Raw genomic sequence first — 23331 nt, 5'->3', positions numbered from 1 at the left:
GTGTGCATGCGGGGGGAGTTGGGGGCAAACAACACTTTTTGCCCTACTTGAGTTCAGAACCAAGAAGCCAGGCAGAGAGGGATCAAAATGTCAGCTTTATTATGAATAGAGATCATGGTGAAAATGGTTTAAGTGTGTAGCAACAATCAGATTCGTAAACTGAATGTCAGTTAAGCAGGCTCGCTCACTGGTTAGTGGTGGTGTGAATAACCACAGAGACAGAGCTTTTGCCATTCAGTTTATCGTATGACTGAGAGCTGGCAAAGAGCATATGTTCTGTGTAGTGGGCTGATCCCAAAGGGGAAAAGGCTGAGCTATACATGCTCAGTTTCTCCTGCCGAACTGACCAATCACAGAATTCATTCTTTTTTCCCTTGGGGAGGAGTGAGGGAGGGAGCTGATAGAGGCTGAAACTATTACTCTAATTATTGTCTGTCCATGTAGAAACATGAACCCAAGCAAAAGGAGGTCGGCTCTCTAACATTACTTTTTCTTTCTTCATAGTTCTCTCCAGTTTGTTCCCCTTTCACTTTTTAATTAGTTGGAAGTGTCAGCTATGCCTCCAAGGAGATAATGAAAGAGGCTATATTTTAGAAAAACACACTACTCTTGTTTGACTTGTATGTTATAAATTCAGGAGGAACACTGAATGCTCAACTAATTTTGCTCTGTTGTTTGCATTTCAAGTTAAGCATCCTGTAATCTCCTTAATAAGAAGAATTAATATTTCTAATTGAATTGCTAATGCTATGTTCTATTTGATATAATTTGCAAAAGAGTAGAAGCCCTTTGTAGGGAATTAGCTGTTTTGCTTATCAGTTAAAATTCCTTTTTTTCCTGGTTATAAACATAAAATTTTCTGGTAGAAAATTTGGAAAGTGAGAAAAGATGATAAAACCCATAAGCCCACCATCCAAAGATAAGCCTTGTTAACATATTCATATATTTTCTTCCAGCCTTTTTTGATTCATAGATTCATGTAATGATAATCTTTATTAGTAGATTCCCATAACTATAATTATTATGATAATTGTAAAATTAGGGTCTTACTATATACATTGTTTTTGTAATCCTAGGTTTTTTTCTACCTATACATAAGCATTTTCCTCGTGGCATTAAAATTCTTCTAAAATATTTTAAATGGATGACCTGTGCCTAGAGCTTTTATATATTTTTAAAAGGCCTGCCTTTTTCTTATATCATGTGGGCTACCCTATTTTTTTTATAGTGTTTTTTAAAATTTATTTATTTTATGTATTATTATTTTTTTTGGCTGCGTTTGGTCTTCGTTGCTGTGCACGGGCTTTCTCTAGCTGTAGCGAGCAGGGTCCACTCTTTGTTGTGGTGCATGGGCTTCTCATTGCGGTATCTTCTCTTGTTGCGGAGCCGGGGCTCTAGGTGCGTGGGCTTCAATAGTTGTGGCACGCGGGCTCAGTAGTTGTGGCTCGCAGGCTCTAGAGTGCAGGCTCAGTAGTTGTGGTGCACGGGCTGAGTTGCTCTGTGGCATGTGGGATCTTCCCAGACCAGGGCTCGAACCTGTGTCCCCTGCATTGGCAGACAGATTCTTAACCACTGTGCCACCAGGGAAGCCCCCCCCCCATTTTTTTTAAGTCTTTCTCACAACTGTGGCTGTTTCTTCATTTATCACCCAGTGATTGAGTTCATCATGCTAATTTTGTTTATAAGCATAGAAGTGAATAGTTAAGAGAGTTTAGAAGAGATGGGACTGTGAGTGAAGGATTTTCATGCCTAATCTGCTGACAAAAATTAAAATGTGAAATGGTCTTTTTCTGGTGACACGTTTTTTAGATATTGTTACAATGTAAACCGTGAAAGACTGGAATGTTTTGACAAAGGAATGACTCAGTTATTTTAAACTTTTGGTTAACTTTTCCCCAATTTACTTTTTGCCTTAACTATAATATGGACATCTTCCATATCATTGCATGTAAAGGCTACCTCATTCCTTTAATAATTGCATAATAGTCTAGTAAATAGGTATATCTTGATTTAACTGGCTCCTTACTTAATAGATATATAATGAAATATTCAAAAAGTTTTGGGGTCATCACCTGATCATTATAAAATACTGTAAATGTGAAAAGCACATTTAGAGCATGTGTTGAAAATTAGTTTTCTGACTACTTTCATTAATATTTTGGTATCTTGTTATTTTTATCTTTATCAAAAAGTTGAGTGAGAAAAATTTCTGGATATGGGAGATTCCTGATTTGTTGAGTCTATATGTTGTCGGAGGGTCAGAAGCTATGCTGAGGCCATCAGCTTATAATAAGTGAACTGTGTATGTCTTTTTGTCTTTTTTTAAAATAAAAATTATGGAATAAAGACAGAAAGTGTATACTCTGGTAACTTGAAAATAAAATAAAATAAAATAAAAATTATGGGTAATAAACAAATTCCTGCATCTTATGAGAAATTCTAATAATACAGAAATATATACAGTAAAAAGTGAAAGTTTATATCTACTCATCTTCCTTTTATAAATCACTGTTGGTGGATTTTCTAGACTTGTTTTTTTATACTTACATATGTAAGTGTGTGAATGCATACATAATTATACACATAGTTCTACTTTGTTTTTGACCTATATGGGATTATCTTAGATTGAACCATACAAAATTGCCAATATTCAACCATTTTTTTACCTACCAAAAAAATGCAATTTCTTCTTGTTCAACCCAATAGTACAAATATTATTCAGGTACTTTTTTTTCCCACCTAATAGTATATCTTCAGGATCTTTCTATTTTGCTATATATAGACCTACCAAATGACAGCATTTTTAAAGGGAGAAAATGCCAGTTTTCTCCTTCCCTCCTAATACCATTCTCACTTCCATTTTTCTCTTTCTTCTTGAAGGCAGCGGAGGAAGTTGGATATCCAGTAATGATCAAGGCCTCAGAAGGAGGAGGAGGCAAGGGAATCAGAAAAGTCAACAATGCAGATGACTTCCCTAACCTCTTCAGACAGGTAGAGTACAAGCTGTCGTTATTTATTGGAACTAACACGTATGTCAGAGATGCATGTAATTTGGATGTCCAGAAAATATTCAGATTTTTTTGTCTACAGCTAATCTTGTCTTTCTTTCTAGCCTCTACCTGCTTATTAGCAGGGGAAAAGAATTAATAAAATGTCCAGTTCAATTTAAGGTTCTATTCATTTAGGTAATTCAGGCAGTAGAGTTATTCTGTCTTATATAAAATTGCTTAGTTTCTCAGATAGCTCTTCTGCATATGGTTTGTGTGGCTCACAGGAACTGATAGTAACAAGCAAGAGTCAGTACTTTTCCACATTTTTGGGCCCCTCTTCTGCTGGCACTTTAGACAATGTATGTGACACGGTTAATTCCTGATCTGGATGCTCTTGGTCTGGCCTCACTCAAGCTCTTTGATTGACTTCACCTCACTTCAGTTCAAACTGGCTGCAGACTCCTGAGTTTCTGTCATGTGTTCTGGCCCAGCAGTCTATAATACCGTGGCCTGTACTGCGTGGCCACCACACCCTGGCACAGGGACCCTGTGGCAGGCCCATGCTCTATGAGAACGAAGGGTGGCTCAGGAAAGCTAAACCTAGGATCTCTCTCTGCCTAATCCTCTGACTTGCAGCCAAGGATGTTGCCATACTACAAGTTGGTTGTGGAGGCCAAAGAAATGATTTCTTTTCAGAATCTTAGAGAAAGAATCCGAAGACAGGAGTCTCTTTTTCCTGCCCTCAGAGTTACCCTTAATTACATACTTGACTCACTTCTTTTTTTCTCCTACCAATACCCAGAAAAAGAAGAGGCAGAAAAAGGAAAATTGGGACACCTTCTGGCCTTTTCACTTTCCTAGCTTCCCACTTTTGCTTATTTTTCCCAGCATCTTTTACTTTGTACCATCTTTTACTAGTACCCCTAGCTGCGTATTATTTGCCCCGTTTTTTTTTTTTTTTTAAACCATTCAGCACCAAACTTCTTGCTTCATTGTCATGAGCTAAAGAGAAAAACTCTGTGAACTGGGTCTTCCATGATTTGATATACTAGACAAAGAAAGTGATAAAGGTATTGTTTTGCTGCATTATCCTATTTTGAGTGTCAGTATTTGAATATTACCTGTCATTTACTTTATATTCCTTCTGTAATAATTCTAATTTCATAAGCAGGTCAGTGCCTCATGTTAATTTTTTAAAATGTTAACTCCTTTAGATAATTCAAAATTACTTATTACTGTGGAATCAAGTAGTTGAAATATCTAGAATACTAAGATTAGGAAGTTTTACGTAAAAGTCCTTAAGTACCAATAATGATTAACTAAGTAACTCAAATCAGTCCTCCCACTGAGAGCAAACTAGAAAAGGTGGCCAAATTTAAAAAAAAAAAATCTGTTTTAAGGCACTAGAGATCTTTCAAGACAATGAAGAATTTGGGGGCTAAGATATAGGAGAAGAATGAAACCCAGAGAGGTCTCATGTTTGCGGCCATTTTTTCCCTAGAGACATCCTTTAGTTTGAGAAGAAGCAGTTGAAAAGCTGATTAGAGTTTTCAACAGTCTTATAAGACTAAAAGGACAAAACTTAGACTGTAGGGTTTGCTGAGGAGGGTTCCCTGGGAAACCTCCCACATTTTAGGTTGGGATCTTGAAGGAGTAAGAATGAACTAGAAATAGACCAGTTCTCAAAGGGACTAAATCTCAGCTTCAAAATGCTTAACTCTTGATTCTAGCATGATGTTCTAGGGTTGCTAGTGTCCCTAACCACCAACAGGAAGCACATATAAATTCTCTCTAGAGAAAGATAACATCCAGAACCTCAAATTATTTCTATTAATTTTTCAAATGCAGTTTCAAGCAGCCAATTAAAAATAAGCAGGCATCACAACATTGTAAATCAACTATACTTCAATAAAATGAATTAAAAAAATAAGCAAGCCTATCAAATTATGTGATTGAAAATCAAGAAAAATAAAAACCAATAGAAACAGACTCACAGAGGGTTTAGATGATGGATCCATCAGACAAGGACTTTAAAGTAACTATATTTAATGTATTCAAGGAAATTAAAGATAAGATTGAGAATTTCGGCAGACAACGGGAAACTATAAAGAAGAAGCAAATGAAAATTCTAGAACTGAAAATGCAATAACTAAAATTAAGTCAATAGAGGAGTTTAATGGCATATTAGATGCAGTTGAAGAGAGAATTAGTGACTGGATGATAAGTCAGAAGAAAATTCAGTCTGAAGCATGAAGAGACAAAAAGGATGAAAAATACAGAAAAGAGCATGTGAGAGAGTATTTGCAAAGATGACCATGTTAACTCCTCCCATCCCTAGACCCTATATATACACCTTTTTATAGTATGATTTTGCCTTCTTCCCATCAAGAAATAAGAGTCTTTTTTCCCCACCCTTTGAATTTTGGTTGTCCTTGTGACTTGGGTTGACCAATAGAATGTGGTAGAAATGGTGTACAAGTTCCAAAGCCTAAACTGCAAGTGGTCTTGTAGTTTCTGCCCTTGCCCTTTTGGAATGAGCCTTAGACTTGCCTTGTGAAAAGCCCAGTTTAGCCTTCTGGAAAAGAGAGGCCACACAAAGCAGAGATGACTTATCCCAACAGAGGCTTCCTAAACCTGACAGTCACCAGCACCTTTGAGACATGTAAGTGAGGCCACGTTAGACCATCCAACCCCAGTCAAGTTGCCAGATGACTAACTACATGAGTGGCTCCAAGCCAAGATCAGCAGAAGAACTGCCCAACTGAGCCCAGCTCAAATTGCTGTGAGCAAATTAAAAAAAAATGGTTAGCCTCCTAACTCACTAAATTTTTGGTGGTTTGTTAGGCATCAATGGATAACTGACCCAGAAATTGATACCTAAAGGTGTAATACTGCCCTAACAAAAAAGTAAAATATGTGGCATTGGCTTTGAGACTGGCTCATAGGTGGAGGCTGGAAAATGGTAAGGAGGTTGTTAATGAAGGCCGGAAGAATGGTGAACAAACTTTTAGTGCAGGATGGAAAGGCAGTGAGGGAAAAGGTAACCCATGTTCTGTAATGATGGAACAATTACCTGAGATAACTTGGAAAGTAGAGACTGTATTTAGTGAACTTGTAGACCTAGTTAAGGAGATCTTGTTAGATAAAGTGTTAACAGTATCTGTTGAATGCTTTTGGTTGCTTTTGCTAAGGAACCATAAAGAGGGATGAACTAAAGAAGGTGTTTCAAACTTGTTGAGTTTGAAAATAGAACTGTTTCTCATTCCCAATCTCTCCAGCTGGCAAAAGATTTTTCAAAGTAAAAAATGACTTCAGAGTAAAGACCAAATCAAGAGTGCCTGGGAGATCCTTTAAGACCTCAGAAATATTTAAGACAGTACCTGGTAGATTACTCTCTCAGCTAGAAAAAAAGAGCTTCTAAGAATTTTAAAGATGTTGTCCCACAGCAGCCTGACAAACCCGAGGTACAGAGAGGTCTGTGCAGAAAAGTTATGGATATGGTTTTGGCGCAAGTAGTGAATTTCCAATATGATTCATAGGAAAACCACAAAGTTTTTGAGAGACTTCTGTTGATAAATGCACCAAAGGGACTAAAGGGACAGAGACAGTTCAGACTTCAAAGAGGCCTCTGGGACTTCAATTTTCTATGAATAGGAAGCAGACTGGAAAAGTTGTTCAGCTATAAACATTAGTAATTTCTAATAATAAAAAGATTTTTCAGATTGTGGAGCCAGGAGCCCAGAGGGCAGCTAAGAGCAGAGGGGACCCATGGATTAGGAAACCACTCACAGGGAGCAGAACAAGACTGTAGTAAAAAACAAAGCAAACAACAAAAAAAATTCCGTGTCCCTGGAGTAAGGGAACCTCACAACATCTGCCTGTCTGGATTTCAGAATTATTGTGGACCAGTGACTGCTATGTACTTCCTGTCCTTTCTTCTTTGAATAGGAGTATCTTTTACAGTTATTCTCTCTCCATCTCATCATTAAATGTTGGGGGTGTTGGGGGCAGATAACTTGTCTTTTTAGTTCCCAGATCTTTGGATCAAGAGCACCTGAGGAGCTGCACCCAAGGAGTCTCTTTTGCTTGTGGACATGACTTATGAGAAAATGGACCTCAAGCCTGATGCCATGATTGGATGACTTTGGGGGTCTTGGGAGGGGGTGAGTCTGTTTTGCATGTGGGAGGTATGTGAATTATTGTGGCCAGAGGGCGGACCATAGTAGATTGTTTGCAGCGATGGCCGCAATAACCTCTCCTGTTCTTGAATGTATATCCCTTTGCAATGTGACTTTGCCTTTCCTCATTAAGAGGTGGCATCTCTTTTCCCACCCCTTGAGTCTTAGCTGGCCTTGTGGCTTGCTTAGACCATTAGAATGTGGCCAGAGTGGTATTGTGTAAGTTCTAGAGGCTAGTGTTTATGAAGCCTTGCAGCTTCTGCCCTCACCCTCTTCTTGGAACACTGCACTGAAGAAGCCTGGTCTAGCCTACTGGAGGATGGAGGCCACATGCAATAGAGATGAGCTGTTCCAGTCAAGGCTCTGTAGACCTACTGGCCAACAGTCAGCACAAGTCAGCAGACATTTGAATGAGGCCATTCAGCCCCACTCGAGCCACCAGATGATGATATGCACATGAATGACTATAGCAAGACCAGAAGAACTGCCCAGATGAGCACAGCATCATGAGCAAATAAAATGGTTGGTGTCCTAAGCAAGCCACTGAGTTTTGAGGTAACTTGTTATATAGCAAAACAAAGCATAAGCGATATAGAGCATAAAAGACAGTGAAATGATCTAACGTGTACTTTGAGTCTCAGAGGAGAAGAGAGAGAAAATGGAGCAGAAGCAATGTTTGAAGAAATCATGGAGCAGAAGCAATATTTGAAGAGACAATGGCTAAGAATTTTTCTGAACTAATGGCTAAGAATTTCCTGAAAAGATACTAAGCACAGATTCAAAAAACACTATGAGCCCTGCAAGGAGAAGTACAGAGAAAACCACATCTAAGTTTATCAGAGTAAATCTGCCACTCCACTCCCCTAAAAAGACAGAGAAAAGAGAAAATCCTAAAGCAGCCGGGAGAAAAAGATTACTTTCAAAGGAGTAACAGTAAGATTGATAGCTGACATCTCAGTAGAAACAGTGGAAACCAGAAATCATTGCGGTATCTTTAAAGTGCTGAAAGAAAATAATTGCTAGTGTAGAGTTCTGTATCTAGTGACAGTGTGCTTCAAAACTGAAGATGAAAGTCCTTTGACTACAACAATACTGTATATAATGTAATGTGAACCAGGAAAGTATCTGGTCTAGAACAAGTTGTACATTTGGTTGTTTGGAATTGATGGCAGTATTTTGCCCTTTTGTGGAATTTGTGTGTGTGTGTTTTCAAAATATTTGTTCTTTGCCCTTGTAACACACTGGATGTTCATACATTTTTGTATTTATCAGTTAATATTGGTTATATAACTAAGAATGCAGTATCTTTAAGAAGGATGAGAGCATGAACTATATTTTATTTTTGTATTTCTAATGATTAACATGGTCCCTGACACTTCTAGGCATCTGCCTGTTGAAATGGAAGGAGCTTATCAAGATAGAAAAAGTGCTTACCACTTAAGAATTTGTTCTGTTTCCTTTTCTAATATAGGTTCAAGCTGAAGTCCCTGGATCTCCTATCTTTGTGATGAGACTAGCCAAACAATCTCGTCATCTGGAGGTGCAGATCTTAGCAGATCAGTATGGCAACGCTATCTCTTTGTTTGGTCGTGATTGCTCTGTACAGCGCAGGCATCAGAAGATTATTGAAGAGGCACCTGCTGCTATTGCTACTCCAGCAGTATTTGAGCATATGGAACAGGTATGTATATGAAAAGCTCTAATTTTTGTTTTCTTACACAGAACTACTACTCATTTAATTCATATGCCAATCTGAGAATAGTGGAATTTCAAGCGGTGGTTCTGGATAACTGATAAGATTATATCCTTTTCCTAGAGGAAAAATAAAATAAAAATTCTGCTATTCTCCCTCTAGTAGAGATACCAGTGAACACTTCAAACTCTAAGTTAGTTAACGCTTTAGACAAAAAATCAGTGTACTATTTTGAGTAGGGATAATGAAGAGAAATGTTTTGGGATTTTTTAATCTTATTGTCTGGTTCTTTAACAAGCTCATGATAAGCAGGTAGTTGCATTTTCTAGATTGATTATCCTTTAGTCTTCAGATGAATTTGTTCAAGTCCATTGTCTCTTAAAAGTTCCTCTAAGTATCTTTAAAATTTACATAGTCTATATTTTTGTATGGAAAATAATCTCTCAGCAGTTTTACAGGGTCCCTTGGAAATAGTTGTAGATTAGGAGTCTGAACATGGTCTTTTCTGGAACCTTGACTCAATCTTCATCTTTTTGGAGATATGTTTTCCATCTTTTTTCTCCCTGATTCCAAAGAAGCTGAATATATGGTCATCTGTGTTTTAAGTTTAATTTCTACGTGTGTGTGTGTGTTTGTGTGTGTATTAAGATTGATTCTTTAACTACTGTAGTAAAGAGGCCTCCAAAATACAGTGGCTTAAACAAGGTGCAAGTTCGATTTCTCTCTCTCATCATAGTTCAGAGATGAGCTGGTGCCAGGGACCCCGGTTTACTGCTTTGCTATTACTAGGAAGGGAGTCAGCAAACTACAACTAGCAGCCAAATCCAACCTGCCACCTGTTTTTGTAAATAAAAAATTTTTTAAAAAATATTTATTTATTTATTTATTTTACTTTTGGCTGCGTTGGGTCTTCATTGCTGTGCGTGGGCTTTCTCTAGTTGTGTCGAGTGGGGGCTGCTCTTCGTTGTTGTGCGCAGGCTTCTCATTGCAATGGCCTCTCCTGTTGTGGAGCATGGGCTCTAGGTGCTTGGGCTTCAGTAGTTGCAGCACGTGGGCTCAGTAGTTGTGGCTCGTAGGCTCTAGAGCACAGGCTCAGTAGTTGTGGCGCTTGGGCTCAGTTGCTCCGCGGCATGTGGGATCTTCCTGGACCAGGGATCGAACCCATGTCCCCAGCACTGGCAGGCAGATTCTCAACAACTGCTCCACCAGGGGAGTCCCTGTAAATAAAATTTTATTGGAACACGGCATGCTAATTTATTTATGTATTATCTATGGCTGCCTTATCACTGCAGTGACAAAGTTGAGTAGTTGTGACAGAGACTGTATGGCCCACAGAGCTGAAAATAATTATTACCTGGCCCTTACTGAAAAAGTTTGCCAACCCTTGTCCTAGGGTATCATTACCTTATGATTAAAGCTAGCTCGCAAGAATATGTTCACACTGTAGCCTGTGGGAGGGGGAAAGAGAGGACTTGGAAGGCAAGCATATAAAAATATGAGCCAGAAGTCACACATATTACTTCTGTTCACGTTTCACTGGACAAAATTCAGTTACACAATCACACCTAGCTGCAAGGGATGTTAGGAATTGTAGTCACTAGCTGGGTGGCCATATGCTCAGCTGAAATTCAGGAGATTCTATTACTAAATGGATGATGCAATGAAAAATTACTGGAGGGCATTTAACAATCTGTGTCTGCTCCTCTGGCTACCCATTATCCTTTCACACCCTTTTTGTCACTCTTGGAACATTCTTAGCCTTTCCCCAAAGAAGACAGCCCAAAGTCCCACCTAGTTACTATATTCAGCCCAAAGTCCAACTCTCTAGGTAATGTACAGTCCTCTCTGTTATATGTACATGTGGCTTTGTATAGGCCAGTGACCTAGAATACAAGTTACTTGTGATTCCTCCTTTCGCCATATACAGTGGTGGCGTAGGAACGGGATAACGCCCATTTGGAAAAAAGAAGAATGAAAAATAGGCAATAATCACTGATCCATAGCAGTTATCAAATTCTTCTAGGTAGGAATCGTGGTGATTTCCTGTCATGTGGTGGAGTAATACCTCAGTTAGCCCTCTGGCTGCCCCTGGTTCTGCTCTCTGGAAGTAAATTCTTTGCCCGTCATCCCTCAAGGCACCATTGAGGCCTTTTTCTCTGGGAAGTTCTTCCTTGTTCACGGTCCTCTATGACTGAGCTTTGGAGACCATGCTTTCTTTGGCAGAGCTTTCACCGCTCACTTCCTGCTGGTGCAGGGTTGGGGCCACAAAGATGACTGTGATTATCAATCATGGGTTTTGAAAGCCAGATTTGTGGTTTGTTTAGAAATACAATTCCTTCAAAACTTAGTAAGTTTCTGGACTCTTTGCTTCTATTCAGCTTCAGGTAGGAGTAACCACACTCAAGATTTCTGGACATAGTAACTTTTCCTCTTTATTTACTTCCTTCTGTGTTCAGCCCTCTTTCTCTCCTCAATTCAGTACTGACTACCTTGGGGCCAGCTGACACTAAAGCAGCCCCCTTGACTTGATCTTTGGCACTGGGTTGCTTCAGGGTGAGAATCTAATCTTCTGGTTTGGGGATACAAAGGCATTTGTTTTTTTTCACATTCTGACTTTTTCTAACCACTTTTCTTAGGGCTTAGTTGGTGTTTTGTCCGCATTCCAAGTTATTGTAGGAGACAGTTTCCCAAATGTTTTCTTATGCCTAACAAGGAGGCCACCAGTTTTCCGGTCTGCAGTATCTGTTTCCTTGAGAGCTGCTACCCTGTTGTTAAGTCAGCATCACATGCTTTAATTTTTTTAAATATCAGCATCCTACCTGAATTTAATAGTTTCTGTATTGATTAGGGTACAGGTTAAGCTATTGTAATAAAGAGATCCAAAAAAATACAACCATGCAATAGAATAGAAGTTTATTTTTCCTTCCCATCATAATCTGAGGTGATCTCTCCAGGACCAGTGGGACCATTCTGCTCCATGAGACCATCTTGGGATTCAGGTTCTTTCTGTTGTGTTTTGTCATTCTTAGTATGTTCTCATCTGCATGGTGAAACGGGCTTGCACTGTCATGACCATGTTCTAGTCCATAGAAGGGGAAAAGCCAGGAATAGAGGACAAGCAATTCCTTTTCAAAACATGATTCAGGGATTATGCATATCACTCACCAATGCTGACGTTGCACTGGTTAAAACTTAGTCACTTGCTTTAAGAGAGGGTAGAAAATCTAGTCTCTAGCTGGACAGCCATGTTTCTAGGAAGAATTTCTCATATTCTAGGAAGAATACTAGAAATACTAGGAACAAGGGTACAATGCAGAATCTCCCATGGTGTTTTATTTTGCTTGTGTGTGCTTATGCCTAACAGGGTGGGGTTGCCTATGACCCCAAGTGAAAACCACTGTCTTCACCCACCTTTGAGCTGAGTTTGTCTTCCCTGTGCAGGAATCTTGTGTAATAATCAGAGAGGGTGAAATTCACTCTCACATGGCTAAAAGCCTTTATAAACACTGGCTCTCTGAGAGGGAGAAGCTATAGATAAGTAGTAGCCCATCAGCTGGACAAAGTGACATACTTACGTTGCCTTATCTTTCTTCTTTGAGTGTGCGGTGAAACTTGCCAAAATGGTTGGTTATGTGAGTGCTGGGACTGTGGAATACCTCTACAGCCAGGATGGCAGCTTCTACTTTCTGGAACTGAACCCTCGGCTACAGGTGGAGCACCCTTGTACAGAGATGGTGGCCGATGTCAACCTCCCTGCGGCACAGCTCCAGGTGAGTCACCCTGCTCTTGATCAGAGAGTTGCTTACCGAAGTTTGGAATGTCAGAGATGCCTGCAAAACTGGTTCAACCAGCGTCTGATAAGAGAAGACGTCTCATCTCTTGCAATCTATGGCTTGGGATGTGTGGGTTGGTTTTCCTGATACGGTACAAGTCTAGGAATATTATTATTTTTTAGCCAGACACATCTGATATAAAATGTCCTATATCAGAAAGAAACTTCACAAATAATACGCTTTACTCAGTTGTTTAAATTATAGGAAACCTTACAGACATCGTCATTGTCCTCTCCTCCTTTTTCCTAGTGTTCTAAGTTGAAGCAGTTCCACCTTAGAGTGGTGGCTGAGGTTATTCATGGCAAGAGTATGGCAGCACACATTTATTTTTATAATGTGTAAAGTGCTGGCTGTCGGTATTATGTTCTCCATTCAGCCCAGGAAACAAATGTTATGGGAAGCAGAGTAATAGTTCATGATGAAGTTTGATATTATTTGTAAATAACATATTCTTTGCTCACATTGGGAACCCCTTCTGGTCCCCAGGGGTCCCTATTAAGGAACCCAGTAAATAAAGATTTATATACTTTCTCCAGTGGTTTGTGGCGATAATTATGAACTAATTATGACATAGTTAGGACTTTTTTAGCTGTCTGAACGTGGAGAGCCACTGACACTGACTCTTCCCTTGGATATTTTCATTCTGATCCCTTGATGGGGAAATGACAATTAGAGGGAAGCTCATGTCTATTGCATTAGGGATTTGGGGACTTTTTAAGGAGTGGGGAGTATTTAATAACTTACGTGTGTTTTGTTTCAAGTAACTTAGAGTCACCTATTCAATGATGTAGGATGCAGGCTATAAAAATAGGGTGTTTTAGGTGGTGGCTACTGAAATGAGAAATCTGATAGCTTCCACATTTTAAGGCAAGTAACTGTGAAAGATGAGTGATGTGTGTTTTATTACCTTTCAGATTGCCATGGGGATCCCTTTGTACAGAATCAAGGATATCCGTATGATGTATGGGGTATCTCCCTGGGGTGATGCTCCCATTGATTTTGAAAATTCTGCTCATGTTCCTTGCCCAAGGGGCCATGTTATTGCTGCTCGGATCACTAGTGAAAATCCAGATGAGGTAACCCATCACTTAAAAGGTTTACACTTTTTTTTTCCCTGTGAACTTTAATATTAAGATGCTATCTGAGGGCATATCTGAAATATCTTGGGACTTCCTCTGGAGAAGGAAATTCATAGAGGCTTCATCAGAGCAGACAAATAAGTAATCACTGTTCCATTGGTCATTTAGACCTATTTAGTCACTGTAGAGTCCTCAGTGGGTCCGTAGCACTGGACATTGGCTCGCAAGCCTTTATGATTTTTGTGTATCATTTCTGCTTTTGTGTGTGTGTGATTACACAGAACCTGAACAATGAGTATATGAACGTTCTCTTCCTTGAAAATATAATATCATCTCATATTCTTCATTCTCTAACAAGGTTTTGTTTTGTTTTGTTTTTGATTTTAAAATTTTATTGCGGGCTTCCCTGGTGGCGCAGTGGTTGAGAGTCCGCCTGCAGATGCAGGGGACGTGGGTTCGTGCCCCGGTCTGGGAGGATCCCACATGCTGCGGAGCGGCTGGGCCCGTGAGCCATGGCCACTGAGCCTGCACGTCCGGAGCCTGTGCTCCGCAACGGGAGAGGCCACGGCAGTGAGAGGCCCGTGTACGCCCCCCCCCCCAAAAAAAAAATTTATTCCATGTAGTTAATTTACAATATTACATTATTTTCAGGTGTACAACATAGTGATTCGGTATACTCCATTTTAAGTTATTATAAAGTACTGACTATAGTCCCTGTGCTGTACAATACACCTGTAGTTTGTTTATTTTATATATACTGGTTTGTACTTCTTAATCCTCTACCCCTATATTTCCTTTCCTTCCTTCCCTCTCCCTCTTGTTAACCACTTGTTTGTTCTCTATATCTGTGAATCTTCTAACAGGGTTTTAAGCCCAGCTCAGGAACAGTTCAGGAACTGAATTTCCGCAGCAATAAGAACGTTTGGGGCTATTTCAGTGTTGCTGCTGCAGGGGGACTTCATGAATTTGCTGATTCTCAGTTCGGTCACTGCTTTTCCTGGGGAGAAAACCGAGAGGAAGCAATTTCGTGAGTATAATAGCATTTGATTGCATTTCAGAGAATAAATAAACTTGTGCTAATCTTCAATGAAGATGTGAGCATGGGAATGGGAATCATGTATTGCTATAAAAGTACTAATATGAATAACCTTCTTGAAGAAATATATCTTTGACTGTACTTACATTCATGTTGTGTTAAATTTATTCAGTGTTTGGCAAATGTTTTTCTGTCTGTTGCCCTGAGCCTTTTCAAGTATTTTTGCTTTCAATGTTTTTAATAAACTTATAAAATTGATTTCTTTAAAGATATCATATTTTTCTATAGAAATGGTGTTGTTATTTGGGGGTGGAGGTAGATTCTTGTCCAAGAACTTGACATATGTCAGAGATAAGACCTGTTATTTGTCATCAAAATAAAGGTATAGCTGTAAATGTCCCGTAGCCATTTAAAATAATAAAATGAAACTGCTTATTACATGAAAAGGGCATAAGGGGACTGTCCACATTGCTTATATGAGAGACCTCAGTGAGCTATGAAATATACACATAGCGTATAATATAACTGGTATAAGTATTAGTTAATATTCTATTGAGTGTAAACATTAAATATTTAATAGCAGTTTTGCTTGCCTGAAAAGTAGGGCTCTGGGAGGTAATTTTGACAGGTTAGATATTTTAGAAGATCTATCCAAAATTGATCTAGTTCTATTTTTTAATTGTCTATTTACTTGAACCAAGCATTTAATACTATTCCTTTGACCTTTAAACTGCACACATAGATTGTGTAATCAGTAAGTATTTATTAATAATGTTGGTTTTTAATAATGTTTTTAGAAGTTGGGAAATCTCAGTTTTTCTCTATTTTGTCCTCTACAACTCTTCCCACTTATTCAAAGCTATAAGTGGAGTTTTCAGAATTAAAGCAATGCTACCAGAAAAACCATCTGGTATAAAAGTTGCCTTTTTTTTTTCTTTCACAGTCCTATCCTGCTTTGCCAAAGTGAAGAAGGTTTACACTAGAGCTTGCAAATTGGTGGCTTTCCGACTAGTCACAGCCACAGATGTGTTTTGATTGTCTTGTAGAGTGTTAGTTTTTTTAAATCACCAATATTTAAAAATTGGGAGATTGAAATAAATACATGGATTTCTGTCTTCTCTTAATAAAATGGGATGATGGTTGGTTTTATATTCCACTTGGCAAAAGTTAACTGAAGCTTTGTGTGACTGCTTCTTTTAGAAGAAACATGAACTCTCTAGTTCACACAGCTCCCATCCAGTCTGCCTCACTCATTTACATCCCCAGAGTGGCCGCTATTGGTATTTAGGTTTCCAGTCCTGATTGGCGCACCACTGAGCATTCTCTACAGGACATGTCTTATGACCTGCTCCAAAAGCCTTGCTCCTTACTTCCTGACCTGCTCTGTACATTTCTCTACAGTGTAAAGCTACCAGGTTAATGTTTAGCATATGAAAATTATGGTCTCTACAATAAGCTTGCCCTTTTTTTTGGCTGCGCTTTGTGACATGCGGGATCTTAGTTCCCTGACCAGGGATCGAACCCACACCCCCCTGTAGTGGAATCGCAGAGTCTTAACCACTAGACAGCCAGGGAAGTCCCTAAACTTGCTTCTTAACACCATGCTAAAGTTCATTCTTCAGCTCAGAGTTTCTTTCTTCTTTCTTCATTGTATTAGGTCTATATTCTTCTGCTTGGTGTTCATATTCTTCTCCAGAATAGCCCCAACCCATATTTCCCGCAGACGGTAATCTAAATACCATGAGAACAAGACTGTGTCTGTCTTGCGGCTGCTGTGTCCCCTGAACATAGTAAGCATTCAGTAGATGTTTGTTGAATGAATGGACTTGCCCCTCATTCCTGTCCTCATACCCTCTGCTTCAATCATAACATTCCCTGAACACAACCCCTAATTTATTTCCTTTTTCCCTTTGTTCTTGCTACTCCCTCTGTCCATCCATTCATTCACTCCATTCAACAAATATTTACTGAATATCTAATGGCTCTGACAATATAATGAGGATCAAGATAGGGTCTGTGCCCTCATGGAACTTTATGATCCAGAGTAAGAGAGGCAAATAAGCAATTGAACACAATGTAGGAAGTGCTATCTCTGATAGTGGGATTACGTAAGGGTGTTACAGGAGCGTAGAGCTGAGTCAGCTAACTCAGTCCAGAAAGGGTCAGGGAAGGTTTCGCAAAAGGAAGTGACATCTAGATTGATATCTGAAATATGTATAGGAATAAGCCAGGCTGTGATAGGGCATAGAGAGGAGGGTAGAGGTGGGAAACAGAATAATGTTCTAGGCTGAGAACTCCTGGACCACTTGGAAAAATATTTCTGTCACAGTCATAATCCCAGCTTAACTTTTATCCCATTTCAGATCCCACTTTCTTTTTCTTTTTTTTAATTGAAGAATAGTTGATTTACAATATTGTATTAGTTCAGGTGTACAGCAAAGTGATTCCGTTATATATGTGTGTTTTTTTCAGATTATTTTCCATTATAGGTAATTATAAGATATTGAATATAGTTCCCCATGCTATTCAGTAAAAACATGTTGCTTATCTATTTTATGTATAGTAGTTTGTATCACTTAATCTTATGTTCCTAATTTATCCCTCCCCCCTCCCTTTCCCCTTATGGTAACCATAAGTTTGTTTTCTATGTCAGATCTCACATTCTTTATGAAACCATAGGGAGGTGGATTTTCTCCCCTCTTAGAACCGCTCCACACTTTGCTTATATCTCTCTACTGGTATTTATGATATTATGTCATATATTTTTTAAGTGACTATTGTCTCCACATTCTCTGTCCCTTACGAGTCTAGTATGTGTCTTCAGTCTGTGAGATGCATCATAAATATTTGTTGAAGTAGGGACCTGCCCTGTTCAGCATAACACTGGGCAGAAATACACAGGGAAAAACCCCATGGTATTTGAAATTTTGTTAAAGTTAGATCATTTAACACTTAATTGGAAAGTAATCAAAGTAATGAGCAAGTCATTCCACAGATGGCTAAAATGCAGCTTAAAAAAAACACCACTCTTACATTCAGTGTCAGGATAATACCTGACTTTCCCCAGCCAGTTACCTCCATTGTATGGAAACCTTTAAATTAAGGTATTAGTGTTTGTAAAAATTCACTGAACAGTATACTTAAGTATATTTTATTAAATGTAAACTTTACCTAAATAAAAAAGGTGTAAGGAGGGGAGAATTACGCCCTAATTCTCGTTAGCCAGCAATAAATGAATGGAATGATGGGAACAGTGAAAACTGGGTCGTTTGCAGATAATTTGTTCTGTGTTCCGTATAATGAAATGTATGTGATCTGCCGATGCTCTTATGGTAAAATTAGTCAGACTCGTAAGTTTGCTGACTTCTTGAAAATTCTATCTGGAATGAGCACGTATATATCTGCACCCTCATTTGTTCTTGGAACTGTCTGTCTCTCTCCCCCGCCTCCTGAAACTCTAAAGGAATGAAACAATTCTTGAAAATGATTGAAAAACACTAAAACATTTGTTGCTGAAACAGATCTGCTTCTGTCCTTCTCCCAGAAACATGGTGGTGGCTTTGAAGGAACTATCTATCCGGGGCGACTTTCGAACTACAGTCGAATACCTGATCAAATTGTTGGAGACTGAAAGCTTTCAGATGAATAGAATTGACACTGGCTGGCTGGACAGACTGATAGCAGAAAAAGTACAGGTGTGTATTTCTCCACTTACCCAAACAGCTTCTGGGATTGGGTTTTTATAGGCTTGCGGTGTGATCAGTCCATGCCGCTAGATAAAATTTATTTGATTCTAATCTGAATTGTTCTTGGTCTATGTGGAACAATCTAGGAGTCAGTGTGATTTCAGCACCGTAAGAGTTCTTGTGCCTGTGTTACACAGTCACTTTATAGGTTGTAGTATTACTTCCAAGGGTATATTTGAAGAGAGGCACGCAGGGATTGAAATACTTTCTCTTTCTTCACTTGATGTTAAGTCTGGTTCAGTTACCAACTTCTACATCTATCTACCAAGCACTGATGAGAGGGGCCTCATTTTAATCAACAGAAGTTACCCTTGGTTCCTGAATTGCTGGGCTAATATAAATTACTCAAGATTTTGTATAAAATTGTTAGATTCATGTAAATTAGTTGGAGGCCCAAATTTTGGTTATGCACCATTTTTCTTTGAGACTATCAGTAGCCAAATCTTTGTACCTTTTGAAGTTTATTTGTGACAAAAGCTTGTTTTTGAGCTACTCTTCGATTGGCTCAGTGGAAATCTTAGGGAGGGTGGAGGGAAAGGTGTTTTTCATCTCTATTCAAATAAGACCTCTATTCAGATTCTAAAAATAAAAGTGTTTTTGTCTCAAAAATCAGTTGGGGGCTTCCCTGGTAGCACAGTGGTTAAGAATCCGCCTGCCTATGCAGGGGGACACGGGTTCGAGCCCTGATCCAGGAAGATCCTACATGCCACGGAGCAACTAAGCCCGTGTGCCACAACTACTGAGCCTGCGCTCTAGGGCCCATAAGCCACAACTACTGAGCCCGCATACTGCAACTACTGAAGCCTGCACGCCTAGAGCCCGTGCTCTGAAACTAGAGAAGCCACCACAATGAGAAGCCCACGCACCACAATGAAGAGTAGCCCCTGCTCACCTCAACTAGAGAAAGCCCACGTGCAGCAACGAAGACCCAATGCAGCCAAAAATCAATAAATAAAATAAATAAAAATAAAAATAAAAACTTTTAAAAAAAGAGTAAATGTTAAAAAAAAAATCAGTTGGACAATAAGGATGGAGACTCTCAATGGTAGCTGATTCTTCACAGCACATTTGAGCCTGATTTAAATTGAGGGGCCATGGTGCCAAGTGACCCTGCTTTTGATCTGCCCTCTTTTCCTTCTTTTCAGGCAGAGCGACCTGACACCATGTTGGGAGTTGTGTGTGGGGCTCTCCACGTGGCAGATGTGAGCCTGCGGAATAGCATCTCCAACTTCCTTCACTCCTTAGAGAGGTAGGCTTTGCTTCTCATAGTCTGTGCAAGCTAACCAGTGGTCCTGAGTGCAGGACTGAGGCCCATTTATTCTTCTCTCTGTTCCTGGCAGCTTGTGAGTGCTACTTGTTATTCACTGACCATGGAGGCAGGGGAGAGAAGGGATGTAGGAGTTTATGGCAAATGATTTTGGGGTTCTAAGGGCAGATTCTAGAAATTGGTTTATACCACAGTTAGAATAGGTTGCTTTTTAAAAACTGGAGTCCAGCTGAAGTAAACATTCTGTTCTGTACAAGCATCACATTTCTCCAAGCCCTGGTGATGAAAATCTGGTGTTTTACTCTAGCAAGGAACCCTGAATATTTCATATATGACCTGCAAAATTTCAGGAATTAATAATTGAGGCTGATATTCAAGATGACCTCATGAGTCTTTCAAGTATGTGTGGGGCTAAACTTATTTCCAACACTGGTTCTAAAGACTGAGCTCTGCCTTTGAGTCCCTGGAGGAATTGTCCACAAGGCTAATCATTTTATAGCACTTTAATCACAGGCACTTTAATTCTTTCTGTGTTGTTAGACTTATATCAGCTCCATTTTGAGGTGTCTGAAAGGAAGAAAAGAAACAAAATTTTTAAAATTGAACTGAGATTTCAGTTGTTCAAGTCTTACCATGAAAATCTTTCACTATGTTACACTTATGCACTAAAACCTTCATCAGCTCACATTTCCCTTCTGTATCAGATCTAAATCCCTCAGAGTGACTTCCAACTCCCTATATACTATGGAGCCTTTTTACCACTCGAGCCATACTCATTTCTATTCTTCAACATGCAATCTCTAACCTAGGTAAATGGTTTCCCTACTGGTGTACAGATAAGTCACACGTAATCTCTCCTCTACGAACTCCCCTTACCTTTTTAACGTTACTTTAAATTTATTTTTAAAACTTGTGTTTTGTAATAATTTCAGACTTACAGAAGAATTGCGTGAATAATACAAACAACTTCTATGTATTCTTTGTCCAGATTCACCCATTATTAACAACTTGCCTCACTTGCATTTTTACTCCCTCCTTTAATTATCATCAAAGTCTTTCTTGATAGTGTTTCTTTCCTTCCTTGGCAATGTCCTTCCCTTTCCCCTACACCCAGCCGTGGCCTACTGCCTTTTTTTTTTAAGACCCCAAATAAAATTCAGTTGATAGGGGTAGATGAGGGTTGATTGCACTGGAGCTTTTCTCTTTTTTTAAGTTTTAATTTTATTTTTTTTTAAGAACAGGTAATATATTCACATGGTTTAAAATTCAAAAGGCACAAAAAGGTATGTAGTGAAAGGTCTCCTTCTTACCTCTGTTCCCTGGCCACCCAGTTTCCTTCCCTGTAGGCAACCCACATTACCAGTCTTTGTCTGTAATCTTTCAGACATATGGTAAGTTATATAAGCATATATATGTAATATTTGTTTCTTCCTACCACCTATTTTTTTTAAACACAAGTGGTAGCGTACTCTGAAGCTATCCTACACAATTTCACTTGCTTTTTTCATTTAACAGTGTATTTTAGAGAGTATTTCATATTAGTGCATAAAGAGCTTCATCTTTCTTTTTTTAATGGCTGCATAATATTCCATTATATGGCTTTTTGGTAACATATATCAGTCCCTTACTGATGATGGTCCTTTGGGTTGTTTTCAGTCTTAATATTCCAGGAAATGCTATAACTGATAACCTTTGAGATTCCCTTGTAAAGTTTTAGAACTTTCTGGAAGTGTCTCTCACATTGTTGTTCTTTCAGGGGTCAAGTCCTTTCTGCTCATACACTTCTGAATACAGTAGATGTTGAACTTATCTATGAGGGTGTCAAGTATGTACTGAAGGTAAGCTGAACCCCACTGAAGCCAACGTTGTACTTTTTGCCTCTCTCTTTGTCAACTTGCTTCCTTTATGTCAAGAGATGGGGTGAGGGCTTCCCTGGTGGCACAGTGGTTGAGGGTCCGCCTGCCGATGCAGGGGACACGGGTTCATGCCCCGGTCTGGGAAGATCCCACATGCCGTGGAGCGGCTAGGCCCCTGAGCCATGGCCACTGAGCCTGCACATCCGGAGCCTGTGCTCCGCAACGGGAGAGGCCACAACAGTGAGAGGCCCGCGTACCACAAAAAAAAAAAAAAAAAAAAAGAGGTGGGGTGAAAGTTTGGTTTACTGCAGGGCTGGGTGTTAGTGAAATTATACTCATCATTAGTGTCAGTAGCCTTGTGTCAAAGCAGTATTTTATGATTCCCTGAAAATGTTTTAGCTGTTGCTTAATTTCACATATGCAGCCAAGAGATAAAGGAGACAGAGAGCAACCAGAGCAGGGAGATGCATCTAAGGTCCCCCCTCTTCGTTTGCAGCAAGGCTGAGCCATGCCGACAGACACTAGTGTTCAGAACACCAGTGCCATGAATTTCCTTCCTCTCTGGCAGAGCTTTCTTACCTAGATCTCTAAGATACCGAAATTTTGTCCGGGACTCCCCCTGGAAGGGACACACTGACTTGTCTCTTTGGGTTCTCATTTCCTACAGGTGACTCGACAGTCCCCGAACTCCTACGTGGTGATCATGCATGGCTCGTGTGTGGAAGTAGATGTGCATCGGCTGAGTGACGGAGGACTGCTCTTGTCCTATGACGGCAGCAGTTATACCACGTACATGAAGGAGGAGGTGGATAGGTGAGTGGCTGTTTAAGGTCCATTTGCTGGTCATTGTATCAGTCTTGTCTCTCAGTAGTCACTAACTCTTGGGATTTTTCAAGGTCTTTTTGTGGATTCTATACTAATTAAAAACAAACAGTACATGCACTTAACAAAAATTTCAAGAGTATTAAGAAGTATTTATAATTAAGAACATTGTCTCTGGGCTTCCCTGGTGGCGCAGTGGTTAAGAATTCGCCTGCCAATGCAGGGGACACAGGTTCGAGCCCTGGATCTGGAAGATCCCACATGCCGCGGAGCAACTAAGCCCGTGTGCCACAGCTACTAAGCCTGCGCTCTAGAGCCTGCGAGCCACGACTACCAAAGCCCGCGTGCCACAACTACTGAAGCCCCGGCAATGAGAAGACCACGCACCACACGAAGAGCAGCTCCCACTCGCCGCAACTAGAGGAAGCCCGCGCTCAGCAACGAAGACCCAACGCAGCCATAAATAAATAAATAAATGAATGAACGAACGAACGAATGAATGAATTTAAAAAAATTGTCTCTCTGCCACTCCTGTGTGGGCAGACCATGAAAAATAAATTCCCTTTTTTAATATGCTACCGCTGTTAACAGTCTCATATGTTTTTGCAGTAATTTTGTACGTATATACAAGTTACATATATGTACATACTGTTTTTCTTTTAAATATATTCACAAATAAAAATAACATTTAGTTCTGTACCTTATTTTTTCCTTTAACATTTTTTATACTGTTCAACACCAATCATGCAGTGTGGCTGTGGTAATTAACTGAATTAACACATGGAAAGGTTGTAGAACATTGTCTGTGATATAGTAAGAGTTCAAAAAATG

At 39.5% G+C, this 23331-nt stretch overlaps 1 protein-coding gene across 3 annotated transcripts in view; it reads left to right on the top strand.

The window, feature by feature from the left end:
• Positions 1–23331, top strand: part of ACACA (acetyl-CoA carboxylase alpha) — a 235849-nt gene that overhangs the window by 65797 nt on the left and 146721 nt on the right. For all 3 annotated transcript variants that reach the window (XM_081219599.1, XM_081219598.1, XM_081219597.1), the window contains exons 10-18: positions 2881–2991; positions 8640–8849; positions 12461–12631; positions 13609–13770; positions 14637–14800; positions 18354–18504; positions 19701–19804; positions 21579–21660; positions 22346–22491. In XM_081219599.1, the coding sequence (XP_081075725.1) occupies positions 2881–2991; positions 8640–8849; positions 12461–12631; positions 13609–13770; positions 14637–14800; positions 18354–18504; positions 19701–19804; positions 21579–21660; positions 22346–22491 (1301 nt within the window). The remainder of the gene's footprint in view (positions 1–2880; positions 2992–8639; positions 8850–12460; positions 12632–13608; positions 13771–14636; positions 14801–18353; positions 18505–19700; positions 19805–21578; positions 21661–22345; positions 22492–23331) is intronic.

Source organism: Mesoplodon bidens (assembly GCF_964165515.1).
Source record: "Mesoplodon bidens genome assembly, chromosome: 19".
Lineage (NCBI taxonomy): Eukaryota > Metazoa > Chordata > Mammalia > Artiodactyla > Ziphiidae > Mesoplodon > Mesoplodon bidens.
The sequence above is the reverse complement of the archived record's forward strand: the minus strand, read 5'-3'. Positions and strand labels throughout refer to the sequence as shown.